The sequence below is a fragment of the Aythya fuligula genome, chromosome Z (genome assembly GCF_009819795.1).
Source record: "Aythya fuligula isolate bAytFul2 chromosome Z, bAytFul2.pri, whole genome shotgun sequence".
Lineage (NCBI taxonomy): Eukaryota > Metazoa > Chordata > Aves > Anseriformes > Anatidae > Aythya > Aythya fuligula.
The window spans coordinates 65,125,447-65,152,670 of record NC_045593.1 but is presented as its reverse complement, the minus strand read 5'-3'; the positions used below and the strand labels follow the sequence as shown (position 1 = coordinate 65,152,670).

The 27,224-nt window shown below is 33.7% G+C and overlaps 1 protein-coding gene across 1 annotated transcript in view; it reads right to left on the bottom strand.

The window, feature by feature from the left end:
* Positions 1–255: 255 nt before the first annotated feature.
* Positions 256–27,224, bottom strand: part of CEP120 (centrosomal protein 120) — a 39,281-nt gene continuing 12,312 nt past the window's right edge. The window contains exons 9-20 of the mRNA XM_032206280.1: positions 25,009–25,186; positions 22,727–22,876; positions 21,730–21,912; positions 18,804–18,900; positions 18,568–18,720; positions 17,995–18,084; positions 17,338–17,430; positions 15,522–15,683; positions 12,470–12,592; positions 10,913–11,011; positions 2,131–2,276; positions 256–1,485 (exon numbers count right to left, since the gene is read on the bottom strand). Coding sequence (XP_032062171.1) covers positions 1,245–1,485; positions 2,131–2,276; positions 10,913–11,011; positions 12,470–12,592; positions 15,522–15,683; positions 17,338–17,430; positions 17,995–18,084; positions 18,568–18,720; positions 18,804–18,900; positions 21,730–21,912; positions 22,727–22,876; positions 25,009–25,186 — 1,715 coding nt within the window. The 3' untranslated portion in view covers positions 256–1,244. The remainder of the gene's footprint in view (positions 1,486–2,130; positions 2,277–10,912; positions 11,012–12,469; positions 12,593–15,521; positions 15,684–17,337; positions 17,431–17,994; positions 18,085–18,567; positions 18,721–18,803; positions 18,901–21,729; positions 21,913–22,726; positions 22,877–25,008; positions 25,187–27,224) is intronic.

Genomic DNA, 27,224 nt, shown 5'->3' with positions numbered 1-27,224 from the left:
AAAACAGGAAGGCAATACATATACAGACATGTCTATAGATGTTCACAGATTTTATGTAATTTTGTTTTTTGCATGGGATTTGTTATGCTTTAGATGAACAAAGATATCTAAGACTTGTTCAATACTCAGAAACATTGTACCAACAAGACAGACAAAAATCCCCATTGAAAAGACAGTGTTGTATGTTTATATAATTAACTATATCCACATGAATGATTTTAAAATAACTGACATGGAATGAAGTTTGGGAAAAAAAAAAAAACACAGCTATTTCAACTGATTATACACATACTAACATTTCTCGTTGAATTCTGTTGTGGCATTCAGCACCTTGAGGTTATCTTTTTCATACTTCAGTCAAGTACTACATAAAATTTAAGTGGCAATAAGACAACATGCATTGAAATATATGTTAAGGAATCATAAAATTACCAGGTCTTGATTAAGGAAAAAATCTTTACTTAGACAAGCTTTCTTATGCAAGTGTTCGACCTTTGAGGTACTAATTCAGTGAATTTATATATCTTTTGTTTTAAGGGATGAATATAATGCATTTTTATTCCTGAACCAGGGCTTTACCGTCCTGTCTTCACCCTTACAGGCGTATGTGCAAAACTGCTAGGACAAAGGGACTTTTATTCTGTACAATTCATACTAGTTACTTAATATTTCAATCAGTTTCATAAGGTTTGAGTTTTCTTCTCCATTTAAAACCTTGACTCTTGAAAGAGTATTAACTACAGAACTTGCTATCTTAACTACAGTTACCAAAGCAAAGGTTGATTGCCTTGTGATTTAATAGAAAGTGACATTTTGGGTCAGAATTAAGAATTCTATCAGGGAAAATAGCTAATGTAATTTTTTCCTACAATAGTTGAAGAATCCTTTTTACAAAAATTTAAATAAGTTATGACAGTATTGACCAAAAAGCTTAGAATAATTATTAAAAATATTAAAAACAAACCTAGGCACGGTGGTACAAAGAGGTAGAAAACATTTCAGAGGAAAATACACAAGATAAATATATTCACATATATATGTGTATAAAAACATTACAAACCAGCTATTCCCTGTAAAACTCACAATTGTGCTTAACATCATAAATTGCAAATATTTACCTTGACTTCAAAAATAGCTAAAATTGTGCAAAATTTAAGCATGACTATACATTTTTGCAGAAGGTGGTTTAAAAATCTGTTAGTCTGTTCAAGTTTAGTCTCTTTTTAACAGTTTTTTGTACACTTTTATCTAGTGGTATTCCTTTTTGCCATAGCTTCTCTGATTTGACGATCAAGTTCACTTACAATATGGTCTTCATGATTATAGACGCCTGTTCTCAACAAGGTATCCCTCTCTTCTATCAGACGAGAGAGATAATCATCCATGTTCTCATTTAATTTTCTAGAATGAGGACTATCCACTCTACCAGCAGAATTATCTCTAACATCTTGCAATTGCTTTCTCTCTTCTTCTTGTTGCTTTAGCCTGGCATTAATAAAATGGAAGGTAAGAGGATGACTGTTAAAAACTGCTTCGATTTTCAGATGAAATAATACATTAATTGAAGTAGTTAGTAAAATAAAGGAATCGGTAACAAATTCTCTGTTGTAAAATTAAGGGAAAACTATAAATGAAAGACAACATAATAGCTACAATTTGACAACTTTTTTTTTTTTTTTTTAAACTGCATACATAATATGTAGTAATTGCTACCAAAGCTCATATTTTGATAGTGCAAATACCACTCAAGCTACGAGGCTTCAGTGTACAGAATCACTGCAGACAGCCATTGGACACTACACAGACTTAGAATTTTAATGTATTCAAAATATTGATAGGTTTTTTTTTGTTTTGTTTTAAACTCCCTTAAAATGCCTAGAACTGAAGATTCAAAAGAGAAAGAAGAAAAGATGCCTAGTGTCATACACCTATGTTAGCTTAAAAAACAATGCGGCCTTACACATAGATTTTCTATAATACAGTACTGCTGAATTTTATAGATGTGCCATCTTTACCGAAGGGACACTAAAATGTGTTCTTTTACTAGACTGATAGCCAATTATAGTCTTGATTTAACTGAACCTTCTCTTATTCTGAGGCAGGAAGGGAGTCTTACAAGTGTTTTAATACCTGTTAAGTTCATTTCTGATATCCTCCAGCTCTTGTCGGTCTGTTTTCCCCAGCTCTTTTTCTTCTGCTGCCAAATAGCGCAACCTCATGTGCTCCAGCTCTTTTTGCTGCTTTTTAAGGTGAGCCATTGCACTTTCTTGTTCACGCTTATGGGTGAAAGGACAAAAACGTAACTTGGTTGACACGTCAAAGTGCTAATTATAGTGACACAAGCAAAACCTCAGGAATGAAATCACAACAGTTAGGTCTCTAGTAGAAGTAGAAAGATGTTAAACAGGATGTCTTTAGCTGTGATAGTCACTGGGCTTGCAGCATTATAGATACTAAAAACTGCAGTAAACCTATCCATGCTGGAGCAGCTGTGGCTCAGTCACAGATATGTTTGCATTAGTGAAAGAACAGAGGAACAAACCTTCACAAATATTCGGTTAAGCTTGTTTACATAAAAGTTATTTGTGAAATTGCTGAAGATATTATATAGCAAAACAGTCTCAGTATTACAAGTTACATTTTTTTTTTTTTTATAACTTAGTAATGTGATATATATAGATTATACCATGTATGACAAAATGGTAAGTAGCTGTATAAAATCCCAATATTGGCCCCCATAAGGCATAGTATCAAAGCTTAAAGACTTGCTGAAGTTGCAATTCATGTTTAAGATTAAGCCTTGAACTCCTAAAATTCTGGTGACTGGTGAGATTTCCTTTTAGAGTTTTCCAGCTCTATGCAATGCCTTAGGTAACTTATTCAGGGGATTTAATCCAACTAATCTTTCTAAAGGTTCTTAGTTACTTGGTTCTAAGTTTACTTTTTGTTTTAGTGCCTTGTATAGAGCCACAAAACTAGAATTGTAGCCCACTTCCACTCTGACATTGAAGTGTCTGAATGACAAGCATGTTCCTTTCTCTGCATGTCATTTTCCTTATGACCTCCTGTGCTAACTCAACAAAATCAGTCTTACACTCAATGAAACAGAAAGCCTGAGGGAAAGTGGCATTTTTTCTTGTAGTTAAAAAAACAAAGTAGGAGGTTACACAAACATCCTGGATGTAGACATACTGTGAAGTGTGAGCTTACCTTTGTAATTTTGACATCACTTTCATCTGAAATATTTGATCGTTAATACAATGTTTTATATTTATTACAGCAGTAAAAAAACACAACTGCTTTATACGCATGAATATATTCATTATACAGCCAACCTAATAATTTCTGGAGGAATCCAATCCTTGATTTCATCCAAGCAGTTTTCTGAATCTCAGTCCCAAGCATATTAAGCACTCCCTTGTTATCATTAAGTAATAAAATTCAAATTTCACAAGGAATTGATATAAACAAAAGCTCTAATTGGTCATTTTTATGTGAGCAGCCAATGTGATACAGAAGCACTTGTACAAGATTACATGCAATCATAGCACCCGACTACAAAATATTTTAATAGTAAATCCAGTATACCATTCAGCAAATTAAATGCTACTACTTCAGTGAGACAGACCAAAATGACTGCAGAACAATTTGCTAAGGGGATACATAATAAAAAAAACAGAAGCAGGAATCCTGCCAAGAGTCTACAGCTGATAGATGGCTAAATTTTATTAAAAAAAAAAAAAAAAAAAAAAAAAAAAAAGCACTTCCTCCCTCATTAAGAGTTCACTACAATTACAAAAGAACATTATTTACAAAAGAACATTACCATGTGAGAAGCATTTTTTTTCTGTGGTACACGTTTGAAGAGCAGGCTCAAATTGAAGTAAAATAGGTTTAAGTAAAATAGGTTTTAGAATATGAACCAACAAATATGTAAAGCAAATTGTAAGAAATCACTATAGCCAACTGATATTTATTCAAGAGTTCTAAGGAAATCCAAACACAGTTGAAGGGAAACTGGAGGTGTAATCCATTACTAAAACTGGTGTTGACACCCCAAGAACAACTACCCTCCACCACCCCCAACACCCTTCCTCCCCCCCATTTTTTTTTTTTTTTTTTTTAAATAGAATGGAATAAAACTACTCCTTCCTCCTGCTCTGAGGCACTTGGACTAATGGCGATCTACCACTAAGACTTATTTCCACAGTGAATAAATTGGTTTATGAAGAAATTGGTTGAAACTGCAACTAAAACAAAACTAGCAGGATGCGTGGATATAGTAGGAAAAATGAATCCAGTTTTCGTAGAAAAGTCACACTTCCACTTCTCTTAAGACACAAAAACAAAATAACAACAAGCAACCCACAAAACTAATCTGTCACCAAGGAAGTCCTCTCACTCTCTCAGATTACTCACGTTAAGTAAGACCAGAGTGAGGACAGGACTTGATCATTTCCACAGCAGGTAGAAGGTGGCAGTGGTATGCACAAGAACCTGATCTTCAATATACTTGGTGATATGGCTGCCTTGTTTACAGATTATTCTCTGGTTTCCAAATATCTGGATAGGCAACAGATTCCAGGCAATAAAGCTAAATTTCAAGTATACAGTGGGCTAAGAGTGATATAAATGCTAAATGCCAGCAGTAAAATTAAATGCTGATTGTTATGTATGCTCAAATAGGTTGTACTGCAACTTCAGTTTTTATAACAACTAATTTACAGAATATAGACAGCATATCTGATTACCCTGATTGTGTGATGTATAGAAATACGAGAACAGATCAATATTTACTTGAAGACCATCGTTGTTCTTGGTGCTTTCACTAGTTCCAAGTTCAAGTGTAACCCTTTTCAAAATGGAACAAATTAACATATAGCCAGCCCCATTTCAGAAAAAAAGTGTTCAGATTATATGGTCAGTTTTGTGCTTTCCTTTAGGGATTAGAATAAATAAAACAATGTAGAGTTTTAATGTAAAATTCTACTCAAAATTATATTTAATCTCAGGAGAAGAATTGTTGCATTGTACATGTAGATAAAGCCTAGAAATTTCTATTTGTCTGTCTCTTTAGGTAAAGAATCTAGTAACTTGGTCTGCTGACCAGCTACTTTTCTTGATTGGACAGTAAGTCTGAAGAAACTTGTTCTATATGATCCTGTTGTAAATGCGGTATAGACTGCATAAACAAAATTCAAACGCAGAAGACAACTGTGTTGGCCTGAGAATAGAAATTTCCTTACAAATTGATACTTTACTATCTTGAGGCAGAAAATGTCAATGACCCAGGCCTTTATATTGTTCAGCACCATGTTCTTGGTGGCAGACCGACAGCAAAGTGTTTTAAAGTCTGAAAGAAGTACATTCTCTGAAGATTAACAGAAAGTCCTAAACTCATTCAGGCATATGACAGAAAATTCACAATCCTTTGACTGAGCAGAAGGAATCCCATTTGGTGTTTTCATCCTTTCTGCCCTCACTGAACTACCTAGTTTCAGAACAGTAAGCTTTTTGATGAAAAAACATACTTAGTGATATTTAGTAACACCAAAAAAAGGGGAAAATTAAAGAATGTGAAAGCCCAAAAGATGCAAGAACAAAAACCCTTCCTGAAGAAACTTTTGTTCAGTTTGTGTTCCTTTTCATGCTTGGAAAAGTGTTCAAGAAAATAAAAATCAATGTTCCTAGTGAGCATGTTCATTGCTCAAGATATCCCTAGATTTGGTGGGACGTAAGGGTGAATAAAGAGTGCTACATTTCCTACTTTATGGAGAAAAGGAGAAAACTCTTATCAGTGTATTTTGCCTCCAAAGACAACACTGCATAAGACTTCCTTTCAGAAAAGTGCAGTTTGATGTTCAATGTGGTTACTAATACAATTATGATATAGATATGACAAATATTCCATGTAATTTCCTTGTTTGGGAGTGATGAGAGAAACTATGAGATTAATTTTAGCCCTGTATCAGTGAAAAACAATTTCTGTAGCATTTTAAGAGGTACAGATTACCCTGAACAATATGACCTTTAACTAGAAAATACTACTTTATTAAAAAAAGTGTTTTCTGAGGCAAGATTTCCCTAGCACTTAGCATAAGACTAGAAACTCAGAAAAATACATGAAAGCAAGTGACAAGAGATTTTGCAGTTTCATTTATGATGGATCCTGTGTGTAATGTGAATGTTACACACTTCATATTGTAAGGCTTTGAAATGTATCTTCCAAAATTCATCTTTGACTCCTTTAAGTCTGACAGAAGTTTTAGAGTGAGTAACAGCAAACTTTTTTTGTATGATGCTTAGAACAGCAATAGAAACTTATTTCTTAATAATCCATCAATACAGGAAGATTGCAAAAAACTTAGAACACTTGTTTGATAAAAAGTGAAGTATGCTTATTTTGGATTAATTTGCTTTATTCTGATATGTTCAGAGACAGATAAGACTTGTTACAGTGGGAGAAAAAGAAGTATTTCTTATTCATCACAGAGGTGACTGGTACTACTTTATAAGAGATACTCAGGCTCTAAAATCCCCTTTTTTCCCCAATCACAGTTTAATGATGCATAAGCACTGCTTATTTTTAAACCAGAGAAGGAACTCTACTTCACAATAGTACTTAAAATTTACCAGAATTTACTGTGCAATCTTCAAAAAGAAATATTAATAAAACAATAGTAACGTGAAGTCCAGCATTTCTAGCCTCATGTGTAACATTTTCATTCTATTCTGTGTATGCTGAAGTTTAATGACAAGGATATAATTGAATACAAAGTATCCTTAATTGTTCCTCAGGGCACATAAGCGTATACATACACACACAATTCACGCTGTGAAGGCTTTTTGTGATAGGTCTTATTATTTCACAGAGAATATGCTCCTACAATATATCCTCCAATAAGGTACATTTTAGATTTATTCCCAACTTCTTACTGTACCCCTGTCGAGCTGTTTGAAGCCTGAATAAGAACCCCTAGATTTTTAAACAACTTCTAGAAACTTGAAGATTGCTTTTTAAGATTTCAGGTAAGGGTCCACTCCAGAATTATTAGCTGCTGGACTAAAAGCAGCTATGTGGATAGAATGTAAGACCCACTAGAAACTCTAAACACTCTGGTCTTGCATTACCTCCTTACTATCAACACCCACCATCCCACAGCAAGGCAATAACAGATGATCAAGAAGACTATCTGCAAATTACTTTTAATTTTTACCATCTGGATATTATTATTGTAATACACCTAGTTGGCACAGGTACCTTTTCCTCCATTACCTTCTCAGCACTGTCAGTCATGCTATCCCCTTTTGCTTTTTTTTTTTTTTTTAAAAAAAAAAAAAAAAAAAGAGGGGGAAAAAGGAAACTTTTCAATATTCCTTTTCCTTATTAATATGATGTTTTGCCATCTTTCTCTTACATACCCCAAACAAAGCCAAGCCAAACAATACCTTTAAGACCCATGCTAGTTATCAGATTATTTAATTCTATATCTTACTGCCTTCTTTCATCGGTTTGCATCTCTAATGTAGTACTTGAGAGCAAGAATATTGTTTTAGGAGTTTGCATGGTGGGACCTTCAATCATGTTTTGAAGCCTATGGTACTAGAGAAATAATCAGCATTAAATAAAAATTAGCCACTATTAAGAAAACAAAAATTTCAATTACAATCAGATTGTAAAAGAACCCCTCTGTGCCGCCAGGTGCTCTAGTTAAGAGGCTCTTCAATCAAGGAAGCACAATCTTTATTTTGCCATAGCTGCCTATAAATCCAAAAGGGAGATGTAAACATACATACACTAGACTAAACAATGGCTAAATAGCGGCCACTATTCACTCTCCCACTCACACATACCATGCAAGTCTGTGGGAAAACTTACGATTGAAGCTAAGGAACTCAAGTAAAGTTTTCTGAAAATAACCCAGAGCTGACAAGTCAGTAGGAGGGCCTGGATGGTTTCAAGACACAGTTTTTAACCAAGACTTGGACCTCCAACTGCTTTTTTTTTTTTTCCTTTTTTTTTTTTTTTTTTAAAAAAAAAAAAGTCAAAGATTTATAACCCATCCTTGGCTAAATTACTTATAAATTAATCAAATTAATTACTGAGTGGATAAGCAGGAGGCCGGACAAGATAGAGTAAATGTCAACCAGCCAGCAAGATCTATGTTGTTTTAAATAAATGCATCAGTGTTAGTTTGAGCAGATCTGTAGGACACAAAACCAATAAAGACTTCATTAAAAAATATTTTTCCCAGAACACTGAATGATGTATGTATGTACACTTTGAGATTAGTTTGGTTTTCTAGATTATCAGACTATCATCTGCTGAAAATGAAATTCCTGCTAGCTTTGGTATTTGTTTTAAAATATGTTTCTTGCACTCCATTTAGTACCTGAGATATCCACAACATCGTGTGAGTGGTTTGATTATTTTCAGTAATAATGCTCACATATATAGAACTACACACGTCTTGTTTGTGTAGGTTCAGACTTTCCTTGGCAGTAAGCTTTAGAAGTCAGCTTTTGAAACCCCTGGAAATAACAAAACCTACCAGGATAGGCACAACTATGTAGATAACAAAGTTTTTGTCTTTCTAAAGGTGAATAGGGATATAAGTGAAGTACTTATATATAGTTGCAAAAAGTACGAGGGACTAAACAAGACTTCACCAGAATGTGACCCAGCTTACTATTTTCACTCAGCTTTACGAACTGTGTTTAAATTCAATTAACTTCTGTGCTTTGTTAGGCACAGGTGATATACACGTGCCCTCATTTGCTCAGATCTTCTTTTGTTTTCACCAGCACTGTGTTTTTAAACATTCAAATTACTAGACATGGAGAATTCAGAGCATGTTCTATTAACAGTCCCGTAATTTTCTAAGTTATGTAGTGCATATCTCATTCTGTAAAATATAAAGCCATCACAGATGTGTGCTAACAACTAGTCCCAAAGTAAAAGGAAACTTTTTAATTAAGGAAACATTGACTTTTATGGTTGCAAATCAGAAGAGCATTTTACTAAATGCTTAGCCTGTAGATTATGCTTCTTTAATTCACAAATTGACTGTACTAGGTCACCTTTGAGTAATGGAAATCTCTGTTTAAACATTTTTTTGGCAATGGGCACAAAGCATTAGATCTCATTTCCAAGACTTACCAGCTGGGTTTTGTCATTAACATTTATTAACAATCTAAGATATGGCTTTCAGCGTCTAATCCTCACTACACAAATGTTTTGTATAGTTCTCTAGAGAGCTTTGGTGTGACAAATTACTGGCACAGATTACAGCCCTGTGGCTATTCACCAGAGGCAATGCAAAATTAACATGGTACTAATCCAATTTAAACAAGAAATTGGTCAAACTATGTGCAATTGCACAAATCATCTGAACTAAAGCAGATCTAGAATTCCTGAAGCAACACTTTCCAAATTTATATTTAAAACACAGTAAATGTTTTTTGATCAGCTCTGCTTTAACTTTTACTTGGCTTTTTAAAGTCACTTAAATCCTTTATCAATAGACCAAGTATAAGATGAAACACGGGAGTATAAAAACACAAGAAACCACTTTTAAAGGGTTTGTTCTGTCCTACAAAAGCCTTAAGTAGCATAATTTACTGTATATGCCAACTTATTTTATAGGTCAGACTTTCATCAAGGGGGGTCAGCTGAAACCATCTACATATGTTATTAAATTCAGATCATCAGGTCTGTGATGAAATTCATAATAAGAATTTGATGATGATATACTCTGTGTTAATCTGGCAACTAACAGTATTTTCCTTTATTCTACAGGGAAGTTTTAAATTTGGCATTAAGAAAAAATAACTAGGATATTTCATGGCTGCTGAAGAAATCTTCATCAGAAAGATGAAATTTATGAGATTTATGTTCTTCCTTCTATCATATTTGCCAAGCACAGCGTGTCAGAAATTAGAGGAAAATTTCTCTTTTTATCAGTAGGCAAAAAGGAAATTTGAAGACAGATAACGTTTAGTTTTTAATAGTGATTGAAAACAGCTAACATACTGAATAAAGAGGATTAAAAAAGCAACAATCAATTAGAAAATGGAGGGTTTAGTTTTTACTTTCCAGAAATAAAAAAACAACAGGAATGAAGCCTGCTTAATTATAATCCTTAAGAAGTACCTTCCTACTTCACAAGAAGTGTGAAGATAAGTAATAAATACCTTTTACTAAAATTATGAAGGCTTAGGTCTGTGTCAGTGTTTGTTCACCAACCTGGATTAGTGATTTATTAATTTGTCACTGACAATTGAAATGCTTGCCACTCTTACATATACTGCTTAGTTAAAGTTTACTGCAATAAGTGAAAGATGCAATGACAAAAGTCAAAAGTCATTCAATGCGTTCAGTACATTCACTGCATTGGTTTCAGGGATTAGGATTTCCGATACCACGAGCAAAGTTTCATTTTAAATTTCACTTTTCTTCTGCAAATTTACTTCATGCTACAGCATTCAGCAAGTCTTAAGCCATTGTTTCAATTTTTGGTTTTAATCTCTACTCTTTATTCATTTTACAATTAAAAAACAGTTAGGAATGTTACTGACCAAAATAGTCAGGATGGTCAAAGCACGTTCTCTGAAAGTGCTGACTGAGCTTTACCAGGAATGAGATTAATTAACGTTTTTTTTTTTTGAGCCACACCTGCTTTCAGCTAAACCAGCTTTCTTTGTTGACCTGAGCTGTATTCTTCCCTGAATTTAAAGGAAAACTCTATTCTACTATTCAGCTATTCTACTAACTTCTGCAAAAATCTCCGAGCTTGAATTTTACAGACAAACAAAACACTAAAACAGCCAGTAATTAACAGTAACTGTAGATAGCTTCCAACACTGCATGAACTGGGTTGTCTCATATGATGAAAGAAGAAAACATGTATACCTGTTTTAACCTTGCAAGTTCTTTCAAAGCTTTTGCCCACTGCTGTTTGTAGTGGAGCTTTGACTTGGTAGCTGACTCCAACTTTCTTTCAAGTTCAACCTAAAAGCAATTAAAACCATATCAGCTGAAGCAATAACAGCAGTAACAATCACTGAAAGATGTATATATACAAAGGGTCTGGTTTAAGAAAAGTGTTTATGTAGCGTAACATACAACATCATCTAAAGCTGTTATATAATGTAACATAAATATTATGGCACATGAACATTTTCTTGTTTAAAATATAGCTTTATTTTTATTGGATAGCTGTCTATACAAAAGGAAAAGATTAGTTATTAGCACTAAATCTACTGATGTAACCTTTTAAATTTAAGATTCTCAAATTAGTAACCTCCCCTCTCCACCCCCACCCTCCCATGCTCTCTTTTTTAAATAAGATTATAAACTCTAATTTAGCAGGAATGCTGATGGACAAATCTTGCCTTTAAAAAGGTGTATACTTTTTTTTCCCCTTTTCTGGAGCTGATGGAAGATATTACATTCTTTCTTCTGAAATGCACCTCTGTTCTAACCATTCTTTAAAATATATGTATACGTTTTTGGTATCTCTGGTTTTACAGTCTAAACAATAAATCTTAAAAACGTGTTATGCAATTTGCCCCAAAACGTGTTATGCAATTTACCAAAAAATATTCATTGCATTGTGCAAAAAATATTCCAGTACTAAAAGGCATATGAAAATAGGTGTGAAGTACACAACATGGTTACCTGAAAAAATGAAGCATTTCAATCAAAAAAATCTGAGACAGTATTTTTTAAATCGGACAAGAACTATTTAGCACTAGATTTGTGAAGATTTTTTTTTTTTTTTTTTTTAAGTTAAAAATAAGCCTAACAATATTTTAGTTAGGAATTTAAAAAGTCTGTACAGGCAAATATTTTGAATTACCTGCTTGCATTATTAAAAGCTATTTAACCATACAGTAATATCCAGACTAGCTATACACTATATAACTGAGTGCACTTTGTGCAAAAAAAGCATGGTATAATTTTTTCAGAATAATCTATTTTATTCAGACCTCTCAGTAATTCTGGGCATAATTAAAACCACAGATAATGGGCATCTGAAGTAGAGTATCCTCTACTGAAGGCATGTGCAGCATATGAAGAAATCAACTTGTGATAGTAATTCCATTCCACTGATAAGTAATCAACCTCTTTTCAGGAATACTTAAAGAGAAACACACAGTCTCAATCAACCCTCACAAGAAACTCTTCTTAAACTTTATGAACAGAAAGCTTAGAGTCCCAAGTACAAATCATGGCACTAATAATGCATTTGACCTATATATGGTCAGTTTTTCCTGCCTTAGCCTCGCCACAGCTTCCTCTACAGAAATAAGGCCACTGTTGGCCTTCATTGTGTGTGAATATTTAGTTTGGAGACATTGTTGGAAAAAGTAAAACAAAATGGACAAGACAGCCAGGTTCATGCAAGATTATTCTACATCTCCCTCACCAAGGAATTGTGACAGTTTTTAATGACTAATAAGATACCTTTTCTACAGTGAGGAGATTTATTTCCGACTGTAGCTGGATTTCTGGTTTACTACTTTGCTGTTCTTTGTATTGCTGGAACTCCTTCTCCAAGATTTTATGCTTATTTTCTGCTTCATAAAGCTACATTAAAACAGATACATTAAAATAGATATAAAACAGATATTGAGAGTTACATATTCATAATTAATAATTTCTTGATGATGTCATACAGCAATGTTTTAATAAGGAAAAGTTTAAAGATGATCTTTGCTTGTACTGGAAAAGAAGAAAAGCAGTCTCTCCTCATACAAAGCAGAAAGATTTATAAACACTTCTGTTCACATTTCTAAAATGGACTTGCAAAAGAAATACAGAAAACAAAACTATTTAGACTTACACACAACTTTTAAAGAATGCCAGTGTTATCTGCTGTATTAAGTTTTATTACTGACACACTTCCACAGGCATAACTTGTTTAGGAATGTCTGGGAGAGGAAATACCTAATACTTTATACAGCCAAATAGTAATTTAAGAGGCTGAAACAAAGACTTCAGTAACTAATGACTCAACACATGTACCTCTGTCCTCACTATTTCCAGAGTTTCACAAAGATACCATAGCTGAGCTTTGATTTTCATCTTAAAACTGGTAATTTGAAAGATGTACATGTATGATTGTACTACTATATATGATTGTATTACTTTGCTACAAAAAACACTGTAAGTTAAACACTTAATAGCTACTTTTTTCATTATACGGTATTAATAACATTGAGAAAACATCTAATATGAGAGTTTTAATGATAGAATAATATAACAGTAGAAGAATAAAGGTTACTCAATTAGAAAGCCCTTAATACACCTGACATAAGTGATACTTTCCTCCACAGAATTGATGATAACAACTTGTTTCATCTTTAACTAGTTAATGCAAATGTTTCCTTAATTGTATCTAAGTGTAGAATAGTGGGTGAAAATGCTTCAGAAAATTTCTTTGTTTAAAAGCTTTCTTTTATTAGTAGATCAATGTTTTAGTTCTGATCTCCTAATTGAGTCACCTCAATAATTCTTCCACAAGAAATTTCTGCATTTTCTATAGAATTTATTTTTATAGAACTGATGTAAGAATGCAAAGATGCCTTATAAGAAAACCATACAAAAACATAGTTCACTGCAGTTATTTTTCCACAGAAAGAGATGATAGACTAGTTTGACAGATATAGTATTGCTTCTTGACAATATTTTTACCAATTTCTTTTTAAAACATAGGCATATGACATCAATGATAAGAACAGCAGCCAGTTTTGTTAGCTGTGAAAAATACAAGCTATCCCTAGAACTTCCACATCAATGTTTAATTAGTTTGTTTCTGAAAATGCTTTAAAAATAATGGAATTTCTCATGAGACCTCAGACTACAAACTGTTAAGCTAGTGCACAAACCATACAAAAGCACAACTTGTCTGTTCAGAGAATAAAAGTGATATTCTTCAAAATGCATGGTTCAGAAACTAATCTCTTGTAGGGCTCATCTTCAAACGAGTTAAACATTCAGAAACCTCTACAGATCTTCATATGTGAAAATCGTGTAAATACACATAGCTTTCAAACTAAAGGGTAAGGGATGAATTTTGTATATGCCTTAGAATTCTTCCACTTTACTCCAGAATATTCTTTGTTAAAAGACAAAACAAAACCCCATAATCTGAAAAGGTAGGATGATAACACCAGAGCTGGTAGAAATACGAAAATTCTGCCTGTGTACATTAAAAACTGAGTTATCCCACAGTGAAGGACAAACCATCCTAACTCCTCAACAAAACAAGGGGGTTTGATGTCTCATGTAGACTAAGTGAACAACTACATCTCATACTGAAGCACAAAGGGAGATGCAAAATAGTAGGAATGGCACAAAAAGGGAACTAGGACGATCAGTTAGAGAGCATAACTTTACGACAAGGGAAGACAAGACACAAAGATGCTCATATTTGGAAAACGAACATGACAGACTTATGAAATCATGAATAGCATGTAACACAGGCACTTAAGGATTATTCATTCATATTAAGCAAGAAGCTTTAAATGAACATGGGATTGTTTGTTTTTTTTTTTTTTTTAAATAGCACAGAACTGCAGAACTCACTGACACAGGATGTTGCAATTCTAAAAGTAAGACTTTTTTAAACAGGGATCAGATGAGTTAATGAATACTTTCACTGATGGCTAGTAAAAATGAAATGCAGCCTCTCAGTCAGATTATATGTAACTCAATGGTAACCCTAGTTGTAGCAAAAGACTGTATTTTCTACTTGTCCTTCTTATTTTTTACACCTCAAAATCCAGCCATTGCTTCAACAAACTGTTGGTCTGATACAGTATATCTGTTTTTAAAAACACCAAAGCAGGTACCTCCCATACATAAACTAAGTACTTAAGTAAGAAAAATACTTAATTTAAGTATATTAGATCTTAGTAATAGTTAAGTTTCTAAATATTGTAACTGCTTCAGAAAAGGCTGGTAGTAACTTGAAGTTTCATAGAATTCTTTAACAGCCAACAAAAAAAATAATTAGGCAAGTCTTGCCATTAATGCAAAAGATAGCATACAGGACAACAGAACATAGCATAAGTTTTCCCAGTTTAATTAAAGTTCCATTATCAAAACAGAAGAACATAACATCAAGGTAATTTCCTCACCCCTCAAAGATGGCAAAGTAATTTTTTTTGCAATGGAATCATAAAACAAACTTCAAAGTCAAGCTTCCTAGATATTCTCATATATGTTAATTGTTAACAATTTATTAAAGTTACAGAATTGTACACTGCAGTTCTACAAACATATGCTTGTAATCACAGTTTGATTTTCAGCATTTACAAAATGAAATTATAACCACTGCATTGCCAACTGGCCCTATTATGAAGCAAGATTGACAGAGGTGGATCCAGCATGTAGCTCACTGAACAACTGGAGATGAAATATTTTCCAAGTTGCCTCAATATCATTGCTCAACTTAACATCCTTACTTAAAATAATATAAAACTTAAATGATAGAGACTAAACATTTAAATACCTGCTGCTGTAGGCGAAGCTTGTCTTCTTCCATCTGTTTGATTTTTGACCTTTCTAGCTCAATTTGGTGAGCACATTCTTCTCTTGCACGTCGCACAGAATCCTGTAACTCCTGCTTATTTCGTTCATGCTCTGCTTGCAACTCCTTCTTTACTCTTTGAAGCTTAAGAATGAGACAGCTACATCAATTCATACATTCAGAATCTTTATTTTAAGAGTCTCTTAAAGCTGTTACTATTCGTTCATGACAAAAGTTATATATTTTAGAAATTAAGCACTAGAAATTGCATTGTTACCTACATATTTGATATACCCCCTTTTGTTGGCTTTCAGATTAACTAATCATCTTCAAATTCATATATTTGGCCTACAAGTATATTGTTACTTGACTACTAAAAACAGGGATATTTTTGTCTCTAATTACTTTCTAAACCACATTACAAACAGAATTTAGTTTCCTACTAAAATTAAAAATTAAAATCTCTTCACTACAGAAAACATTAAATTACTCCTACAGCCAAGAAAATGTATTTTGTTCAGTAGGATCTCACTCTTCAAAATGAGTACAGTGAAAGGATTTCATATTGAGCTTAACAGGAAAACCATCCTTGACATGTTTGAACTTTTCAGGAAGATGTTACTAGCCTACTTACATAGCCTAGCCATAGATGTTACTAGCCTACTTAGCATACTAGCCTACTTACTCCTCCACATCGACCATTTTGTCCCCTCAAAATGTAATCATGAACTCTCTATCATTTTGTCTAGATGCCTGTGGAATCAACAGATTTTTGTTATCTCTAAACCATTGAGTTAGAATCTCACTACATTTAGAACAAGTTTTGAGACAAACGTGTATGAGAATCAAATACTTTTATTCAAACTGAAATGCATCCAAATTTAATCACCAGATTTTATGTGTTTAAATTATAGGTAAAGTCAGACAATTTATAGCAGAAGCTACATCCTGAGGACAATAAAGAGGTTCTGAGTAAAGAACTGGAAACATGTTCAGCCTGCCGGTGCCTCTGCTGGGAATTGTAGCTTTGTTCTCAAGCAAAGGAGGGTTTCCTATGATAAAGAGGCTGAGCTGAACCACAGGAAAAAAAAAAAAAAAAAAAGTTCACTGGACTGCTAAGTCACCACAACAGTCTACCTATGTAGTTGTGAGACTGTTCTGAAGTTTCTGAAGTAGGTAAACAGGAAGTTTCTTTTCTCTCTCTTTCCATATGCTTTCCATATATAGCTTTCCTGAGGACTCATCTTGCTCCCTAGATGTGGGGTGTTCAATGACATCCAGAAACAGTGGTAGCTACTGCTTTCTCCCTCATCTTCTTTGGTCCTGTCACTACCAAAAAATACAAAATAACGATTCTATCATATTGCTGGATGACAAAATTTGCACAATTGCAGTTCTTCCCAGCATTCCTTGGCACCTCCTATTTGTTACAGTGGTAGGTCTAGCAATTACTGTTTGAAGTAAGGCACTCTTGTACATATGGAAAATGTTTACTATGATAGAATACTAAACATAATTGAGATATAATGTTACATAAATCTCTCCACTGACACTAATTCTGTTAAGAAACCTAAGCTTACAGTTCTGTACTTGTAACAAATCACGCACAAGTTTGCTTAACTTCTATTTCACTGAATATGTATAGAGATAACAAACATTTAGCTTGCAATTGTTAGTGCTCATCTGTGCATTAGTATGAATGTTGCTCTTTTAGTTCTTATACACAGGTCATAACTGCCTCCATATGAAAGAATAGATAGAAGCAACTTAATCGAAAAAGTGACCAAGCAACTTTTACCTCTGATTCAGCACTAAAAAGATGTCGCTCTCGCTTATCTAGATCCCTCAAGGTTTTCTGAAGTTGTTCTTCCAAAACAGTATATTCTGCTACCTTTACAAAAACAAACAAAAAAACATTTTCTTGCAATAAAACATAGGCTTTAGACAGCTGAAGAACTTAAAATTGTTTGTTTGATATAAAACATGGACAACATTTGGTTCACAAGTTTACATACAAAACAAATCTCCAGCTTTCAATCATGAAATCATGGTGGAGAGCTTTTCTTTTATTAGTGAAAATAGTATGCTCCAATTGGACTGCTGAAGATTTTGACCATGCAAGCAAGAAGCCGGCAAAGCTGAAAATCCCCTGGAGTCAGCAAGCTAACCTACAGGATTTTACAGTAACAAATATTCTGTCTACATATCATCATAAAAAAGGTAAACAACCTAGCAACTTCTAGTTCAAAATTAAACAAATGTACCACTAGCCTTGGTGTTAAAATGAAGTAAAAGACCTCTGATTTTAATTTTTGTACTGTTGTCTAAATGCATACGCACCTCTAGGTCACAAGGAGGTATCACAGACCCTTGTTATAGTCAAAGAATCTTGTCAAAATTTGCAGTAATGAGACTTATGAGACTCTTCAGCAAGCATATAAACTAGTTTCCTTACCTTCTTCTTCACTAATGCTTCTCTCTCTCTGTCTCTTTTCTTCCATTCTTCTGCAAGTGCTTGCATATGGGCCATCTCCTTCTTTTTAAGCTTTTAATAAAAGGAAAAGAGTTCCTAAACAGAAACTCAAATCAAAATTGTTGATAGCACAACTTCTACAGAGTACTAAAAAAATGAAGCCTGGAGCAGTGAAGTTAAAAAAAAAAAAAAAAAAAGTTTTTACAAGTTTTACACTGACTTACTGTAACTCAAATGATTTTGATACATTTGTTACTCTTAAAAACTAATTGCAAAGCCAGCATAAGTTTGAGGAAAAATATATCAACTAATAGAAACCATATTCTCACTCTCTTAACCCAGATGAGACTGTAACAATCTTCACTTTTGAAGGAAGCATTTATAGGATAAGTGGAATGACTTAATAAGTGGAAGAACAGCAGTAGAGTGACTGAGAATAAATAAATGCATAGTTAATATTTAACAGCAATAACTTTCACATTGAATACCTACTGCATTTCATAAGTCATGAAAGAATTGTGACAGTTGGGCAGTTTAGGAAGTAGGAGTAAAGACCTGATTTTCAAAGATGTCTTCTTGCATTTCCTTCCACATTTCTAACTCCAGTGCTGCTTTGTATTCAAGAGTTTCTCGAGGTTCTGGCTGGTTTTCTGGGACACAAGGAGGCTGAGTATGGGGGGCATGCCGCTGCTGACCAGCACCTACACACTGATATAACAGTGGATCTTTAGTTAGAAAACCAACATTTCAAAGTGTTCAAGGAAAAATGCTAAAATTAATGCAAAATTTACTTGAGAAGAATCTGACACCAGAACTTCGTGCATTTTCACAAGCCCGTAGTCTTCCAAAGTGATGGCATATGAAAGCTCTGCTATTCTGTTGCCTGACCTGAAAATTGTATCAGAACGAAAAACAGTCAAAAATACTCAAAGTGTTCTTTAAGACAAGTAAAGCAACAAAACTGAATTGCTAGAAGGTTCTGTGTAATGTCAGGCAACTGTTGCTAAAGTCTGTGACAACACAGTCAGGCTCTCCCATATATAGAGTTAACAAGTACAAATTTGTGCAACTATAATAAGCTTTTCTGACCTTAACAACTTGTAATTGAGAACCTATTTAACTAACATTTTGTCACAATTGACTCATCCCTGTAAGAACAGAATGATAGAGATATTGTTCTTGTGGTCATAAATCTGTTTAATAAAGTCTACCTCTTGAAAGTATTGTGCTACTGAATTCATTTTTAAGGTACTCAATTTCATTAGTACTGTATTGGTGGTGTTAGTTAACCATAACTTTCTAATGTCAGGTGACAATATATTGTGGATAACATCATTTGTTGTAATCCATCCTTAGATTCCTAAAAAAAAATACCATTTCCAGATGTTTCAGCACAGGCAATTTACAACCTTAAATCCACCTAGAGGGGGCCTTACAGTAAGTATGGTAAGTATCTGTCCTAGTACAGTGAGAAAGCGTCCAGAACAATATCCCTCAAAACCTGGAAACTGCAGTTTTTGACAAAAAAGCTTCGAGAATTCACCAGTGAAGTTTCTTTCACTGGAATTTCTTCTTCCAGTAAATATAAGTAGACAACATATTTTTACAAAGGTGCAATCATCTACGCTATCATTCTTTTTCAAGGGAAATGAGGGGCTACATTAATTTATGCAAAGTGAAAACAAATTACTGCATTGAGTTATTATAACTTCCTATCAGTCACTAATAAAAAGCAAGATAAATAATAAAGGTAGCAATAATTATTCAGAATTCTGAGGTCTGTATTTTAAGTCAGTTAACATACCCATCTAGCTTTGCTCTTGTTGGAATAACATTTTTTATAGTGGTATCAGAACAGCAAAACACAGAGCCAATTACATGAATTTGAGAATGCCATCTAGTGGTTTTGTGCAAAAGCAGGTTTTATTTTAGCAAACTTATTTGTTAAAAGTGTCAACCTTAGTGTCTGCTGAGATCATAAACCAACTCTCCACTGAATCAGGCCACACAAAAATTTAAAGAGAGACAGAGATCAATTTAATACAAGTTTAGGAGGATGAAAGACAGGCTGTGTTAGTTCCCTGAAGTTTCTTGTGTCAAATGTTAGCATGCTTTACTTATTCATAGGATTAGAGGTTTAACGCTGACCTCAGTCTTAGTGGAATTTTTGTTTATTTTTAAAGGCATAATTAAGTCCTCACCATACAGAAGATGAGGGTCTACACACCGATTTCTAGCACAGTTCACATTTTCAACAAGGACATAGGACAGAAGTACATAAATATAAAAAAAGATAAGTGTTCATTTACATGAAGGATTAACATTCACACACTAATACTACCGCTTATTCTTATGTACATGAGCTGAAAACCCTGCAATTATCAGTGTATAATATTGAAAATATAAATTTCTCTACTGTCCTCCTAACTTTAATTGAAGTCACGTATGTCTAAAAACATACTAGGGATAAACACAGACTTAACTCTTTCTGGAACATCAGCAGCTATTCACAATTCTTAAGTAACTTTCTCAGTAAAGTCCCTCATTTTATTTAATTGGGTACTTATTTCTTTGATCTGTGTGTGAAGATTACCCAAGATCATTATTATAGGATATAAACCAGCATACTCTAGTATCAATGCAGGATTGCACAATATATCTGTGGTAATTAAATTTTTAATGTTTTGGATGCCTACTCCCAACTCCACTGCACCACACACACCCCTATTCACCAATACAGTTAGCACTCTTTACTAAGAATATTTCCTATACAGGTTTCAGCCATCCAATTTAAAGCACTGTCTCACAAATGTGAGCTACTAGAAGACAAACTTCAGTGCAAGGATGGGGGTAAATTTGCAGGGTAAGGGAACCAATGTGAAAGTGATGGATTTGTGTTCTGTGAAACTATAGAGTGAAATGTCAAATGAGGAAAGGAAATCACCATTCTGCTGGCCTCAGAGTGGAAAGCTCAGGTTAAAAAGTGCTAAGTTTAAATGACATATTTAACTTTCAGTTATTTTCTCTGGTCCTTTAATTTGTTTCCCAAACTGTTCACTTGCCAGGCAAAAAATATAGATTTGGCTTCATCTAAAACCATGTGAGCTTACAACTGATTTCCAAAATACTTACAGACCACCAAAAACATTTTACACTTAAAAATAAATAGGATTTTCTTCAAATAACACCAGCCCACTTTGTGAGACCTCTCAATTCTGTTGATAGCCACTATTCTGTTTTAATTTCAGGCTTCTCTATTTCATTTTTGGTATCTTATTCTCCAGAGCTCCTAATATGAAAACAAGCAAGTTGATATATTAACAGTAGGTTTAAGTATGTATGCATTGACAGAAATATTTACATGTATGTATAAGTTTCCATCAATAGTAATCCTAAGTGTATGATTTTTAAGATTCAATCACCAAAACCTCTTACTTATTTTCTGCTTTTATCAAGAAAACCTAAGTGTTGCAAGTAATTGTTAAAAGGTGAAAAATTAAGTGTTATTTCTTTGTCGTGTTTTCTGCTGCAGGGCTACCAATGCAGATACATAAACAAAACACAGCCTTTATAAGTACTCTCAATTTCTTCAAATTTATGTTTACCTTTTACCTTTCAAATTTATAATCGAGAAAGTTTGACCTTGTTCACAGAAATACTAAACAAATAGTTCTTCAAGGCTTGCTACAGAGTAAAAAACTTTTAATTAGTTATTACCCTTGTGCTGCTGTGACACTGACTGTTTCATTGAAAGTCTGACGCCAACATTGTTCACCATTACCACCCAAGAAACGGGTTTTTTCTGAAGCCAAAACATTTGAAAGCTGAAGTCTGGCAATCCCTAGAAGCATGTCTTTAGTTGTTTTATCCTTGTGCCACAACTCAACCAGCAGAGGTAATCTGAAACAATGAAATGATTTTCACGTCAGTCACCAACAGAAGACAAATGGGACCTCATGTTCAAAAAGGCAATTCCAATCTCAGTGCTGGTCAAAGCAACAAAATGATACAGCCTTACTGCTTTTCAGAGGAGTGAGATTCACAAACTTTGTCTTTTTCATCACTTACTTCGCTGAAGTTATCATTCTTTCCTCCATTTATTAGCGAGAACTACATTGCAATGAAAATGATTGACTGAATAATCTTAACAGACCTAGATCTTCATTTATAAATACCTACATGTGAACTTCAGTCACTGTCACTCATGGAATACATCTTCTGTGTTTTTCCTTTCAAAACATCACAATTACCATGATTCTTTTAACCACATCTAAATCCCCTATCAAAAGCATGTGGGACTACTGGAAAACTGTGTCAGAATTCACAACTCAACTGTACTCAGCCTTCCAGGTTTTCATATTTCCAAAGATGAAATATGGATATGACTGCCATCAAGTTAAAAAAGGAAAACAGAGCCAACAGACTTCAACTGGCATAAATATGCTGTGTTAGAAGAATTATCAAACCTTTAATTTAAAAGCTTACAACAGCAGCAAGCAATGATCCCTGCATAAATACTCAGAGATAAAACCAGGAATTTGAGTCCTCGTCTTTCAAAATAAAGAAGGAGTGAAAAGAGAAGTGCATTAAATATTCATGTTGATTCCTAAGTTCTCAAACTCAAGATCTTAAGTAAAATACTTGAACCTGACTGTATTTACAGTGAAAGATAAAACATTCAAGCTAATTAAGATAAAAGAATGTAAATTATCACCTGAAGAATGTATCTTGAAGTTGATGAGGTGTAGTTGCAAAGTCAAATGCACAGTAGGACTGTGGAAGAAAAACTTCCATGTTCTTCCTGATTTCTGTGGGTGGGCTTGTCATAATAGGCGCTGCACTGCCAAAAAACGGATACGAGTACCTAATAAAGGCAATAACAAAAGCAGTAAAGTAACACTTTAAGACATTTTCTGCATAGACTTCTGCAAAAATAAGACTAATTTAGAATCCTTTTACTGAAACACAGGTAACATAAAAGTAAAAACTGCACAAATGTACCTAATAGTAGAACTCATCTCTCAAATAATGTGTTTTCGTTTACACCAATACCCATCAAACTTCACTTATATTTACTGTTACTTTGATAAAAAAAAAGCTTTTGTAATCTGTATGGATGTTTATAAACTTGAACTATTCTTTTCAAATTAAAATTGTATCTCTCATTTTATAAAATAATTTAAGGAAGAAGTATTGTGCTCATATATGGATTGTTATTTGAAAACATTTTTAACCATTTACAACTAAGACTTATCAATTACTGGTGTTGAACCAAAGTATAAATATATACCAGAATCGCTTGAAAATCTGAGTCACATTTGAAGCATTTAGTTTTTAAATGTCCACGGTTCAACTGACTGAAAGGAAAGACACATCCTTTTACAGACCTACAATGTCACCCAAAACTACTGTACTGGCAAATTGAGTTTGTGATAAATTAAAAAGGGGAAGTCAAGAACTTGTTGAACGTTGATTTGCTTGAACTGATAATGCTAGCTGTAAGCTGAGTTGCTAAAAAAAATAAAAAAATAAAAATAAATGCTGTATCAACAGCTGCCACTTATAAAGTTTAACTGCTTAGGCAGATTTGTTAAAAGCTTGTTTAAACCTGAATTAAACAACATTCCCAACATGCTGTTAAATGCAATTGTTTACCCTGCAGCTGATTGTAGTTTTTAAGTGTGATGTTTTTCCTTTCAATTTATTGCCACATACATCAGACTAAAAATTGAAGTGCAAAAACAAACAAAACCTATTTCTTATCCCTATTTTGAAAAAAATAATTTTGAAGTGTTATCTGAATCTGCTTTTATGTGAAATTCATAGCCATTTTATGTTGTTTTACACGCACACCACTTTATAATGTAGCCTAAACAGAAAAATCATTAACGATAAAAATCTATATTAGTTGTGTTTCAAAGTATTCCCCCAACCATCTTTTTGCCCCATTCAAAAAAGCTTAAACTCCGTCAAGAATTTATCATCAAGAACAGATTTCCCAGTGACCAGCTAAAACTATATTCAACCAGACTGTTAAAACAAGTGGCAAGCAAATGCAGACCTTTACAGCTACAATTATTTAACTTCTTCAAACAGAATCATACATTAGAGATGTACACTGAAGTGGCCCTAATGAAAACCAGAATACAAACTAACTGCTATGAACAACATGTATGCTGTCAAGAGCTAAATATTATTCAACCAGGAATTATTCCCCACCTCTCCATTAAAAAAAAATAAAATAATAATAATAATAATAATTCCAGTATCTATGAACTTTTGACCCTAAATTCTATGGAAAACCTGGAAGAAAAGTAAGAAGCTGATAAAGTCTCTCTCTTCACTAGCAGAGTGGAAAAAAAAAAAAGACTAAACTAAAAATACACAACATGAATACAGAAATAGGGGCTTCAATGCCCTTAATTTTAACATCTTTTAGTCTTTACTCCTTCAATTTATTTTCCTCCCTGCTAATTTATATTCTCTGGAGCTTATGCTCCAGAAATACTCCCAAATTTTTCTTTTGTATTAACAGCAGTAACAAGCTTATTTCTATAAAGCTGTTACAAACCAGCACTGAAATTCTGTACTGTTGTCTAAGGCACAAAATTCATGTATCCAAAAAAATTTTTTTTTTTTTCAACTCCAAGAACCAGTGTAACCAAAAGATGCTACTTCTCTCTACTAAGATTTGAATTCTTCCTTTAATCCTAAAGAGGATTACTCATCTCCTACAGACTGAATATTGATCTGTTCCTCCTGGGCTCTGATATTCAAGTGAGAGATATAATAAAACAACACTGCAGGCAAACTGTTATATGCTGTCTTTAATACTGCAGTGCTCAGAAGTTTAGTGATGAACTAGTTGAAAATCCTAAAGCATTCAGCTACTCATGATAAAAATAAGGCATTAGCCTGCAAACTGACTATAAAGATACTGTTTTGAGAAGAAAAACACTTATTACCAAGAATAGGATAAACAAAAATAAATCATACCGTAAAATGCAATTTATTGGAAAACCAACTTCCAGACCACGTATACTTCGTAAGTCTATTGAAAAACAAAAATGGTGAGAGGCTGCTGGAATGACAATTTTCTGTGCTGACACAGGCTCAGAAGAACTGGATGCACCCACTGGGTTGGACTGAGATGCAGCTACTGGTGCAGCATCAGCTGAAAACACAGAAGAGAACGTGCATATTACTTGGGGCATAACAAATTATTAAAGATTATATATTAAACACATCTCATTTTGTATGCAAGTACAAATAGGTTACTTCCTGAAACATTTCAATTCCTTGTAATATAAACCAATACTAAAATAACATTGAAAAGTAGCCACTCTAAATTATTGCTTCTAAATAAATATACTTTAAATCTTCTTGAAGAAATAAAAATAGTTTAAAACTTAGAAGTTCTGTAATATGTAAGTATATTTTACTCCAAGAAATTAAAAAACTATTATCTAACATACTGCATCATTCTGCAGAACTGAATAAGGCTTCGGTTTCAATAGTATGCTTAACTGTTCCTTGCCAAATTAAGGGCACACAGAAGAGGCAGGCTTATAAAAAAAAAATAGTAATTTAGCTTTCTTCAAATTAACTAAACAATTTAGTTTGGAACTGAAAGGGACAGAGCACCTGGTCAACCATAGAACTTGTGTAAGAAAGCATCAACTACTGCTCCCAGGCTAAGGATTAATTTGAAATAAAAACTGAACTGCTCTAAGTCTGCAAAGCACATCTGCTCATGCATGCACTTTGACAGGATTGCTCCTGTTATACCCATTTTATAATTCAGGCAACAGAAGCCATGCTATAAGTAGCCTGTTCAATTGTATCAAGTCAGTCACAGAAGTAATGCAGATTTTTCATGTACTTAAACTGGGGTCTTAGCCTCCCCACTACCTGTTTCAAAAAGCAAGATGTCAAACTACAAGTTTTAAAGACATGTCTCCAGAATGCAACTCCCAGAAACATGTAAGACTAAAGAAGAGAAAAAGGCAAGAATGGACAGAGGAGAGCTTCTGCCTTCTACTGCTAGTTGTTCTGATCTAAGATGTTTCCACTGTTGTGGAAAAAATATATCACTACTAGCATTGACGGTTTTCCTGATGTTTTATGAAGTCTTTTGTTTACATTATCAACACAAAAAAAGAAAGTTTCAGTACTTCAGTATCAGATAATCAGCATAGTGTAGTAATGAAATTAAATCTTTTCAGTCATTTAGGTAAGAGTTTGTCACAATTTTGCTTTGTGCAATTAAATGGATGAGTAGAGCTTTAAGGCTCTCACAGAGAACATAAAATTGCATATAGTCTTCAGTTAAAATTCATTTAAGTTGCTGCTATACTTAAGATTCCATTCAACATACTAACTGATTTTGATAAGTTATTTTGCATTACTGGAAATTTGCAGATCTGACATTAGTGGTGATTTTGTTCTGCTCTGCAATGTGATAACTGGCATCTCTTCGGTGTACTCTGTGTTAACCTCTTTGCAAGACTCAGTCACCAACCCTGAAAGATAATTGTAAAATGACAATTCATTTTGCCAGAAGCATGAGCAGTAGCAAAGTTACTATAAGTAAAAAGCATAATTGGGATTTTCTCCCCCAAACTGGTTGCTGGGCTTATAGAAAGTATCAAAACTTTATATATAAGATAATCCATGTTTAGATAGGAACTGTTAGAATTAAAAGAAGCTTGTCTGAAATAGTGGATAAATCCTGAGAACAAGTTCTAGGGCACAGATTTTCCTCTGCAGACCTGGACCTCTTTAGGACCAACATCAAAACAACAGTGATACAAATGCTATTAGAAAATAACTATTAGGCTTTATTTGTATACAATCTCTTAAGACTATGCATACCCAGTAAAATTTAGCAAACAAGGATTGTTTTGAGTATTATGCTTTCATTATGGTATTTCTTCCCCTCCTGTCTCTGCTTCTCAATTTCTCCCCCAGTCAGTCTACAAGCTAAGTAAAACAGGGCAAAGCATGTATGTAACAATAAAGTTTTTTCACCGTTTATTTCACGTAACCGGTGTATGGGAGGACAGACATTTTCTGAACGAGAGCCCACCCCCCCCCTTCCTTTTTCTGTCTTTTATTGCTGAGTGTGACATCATGTGGTATGGTATATATAAACCAACCCTTTGGTTGGTTTAGGTCAGCTGCCCTGATGATGTTTCTTTTCTCATTTTTTT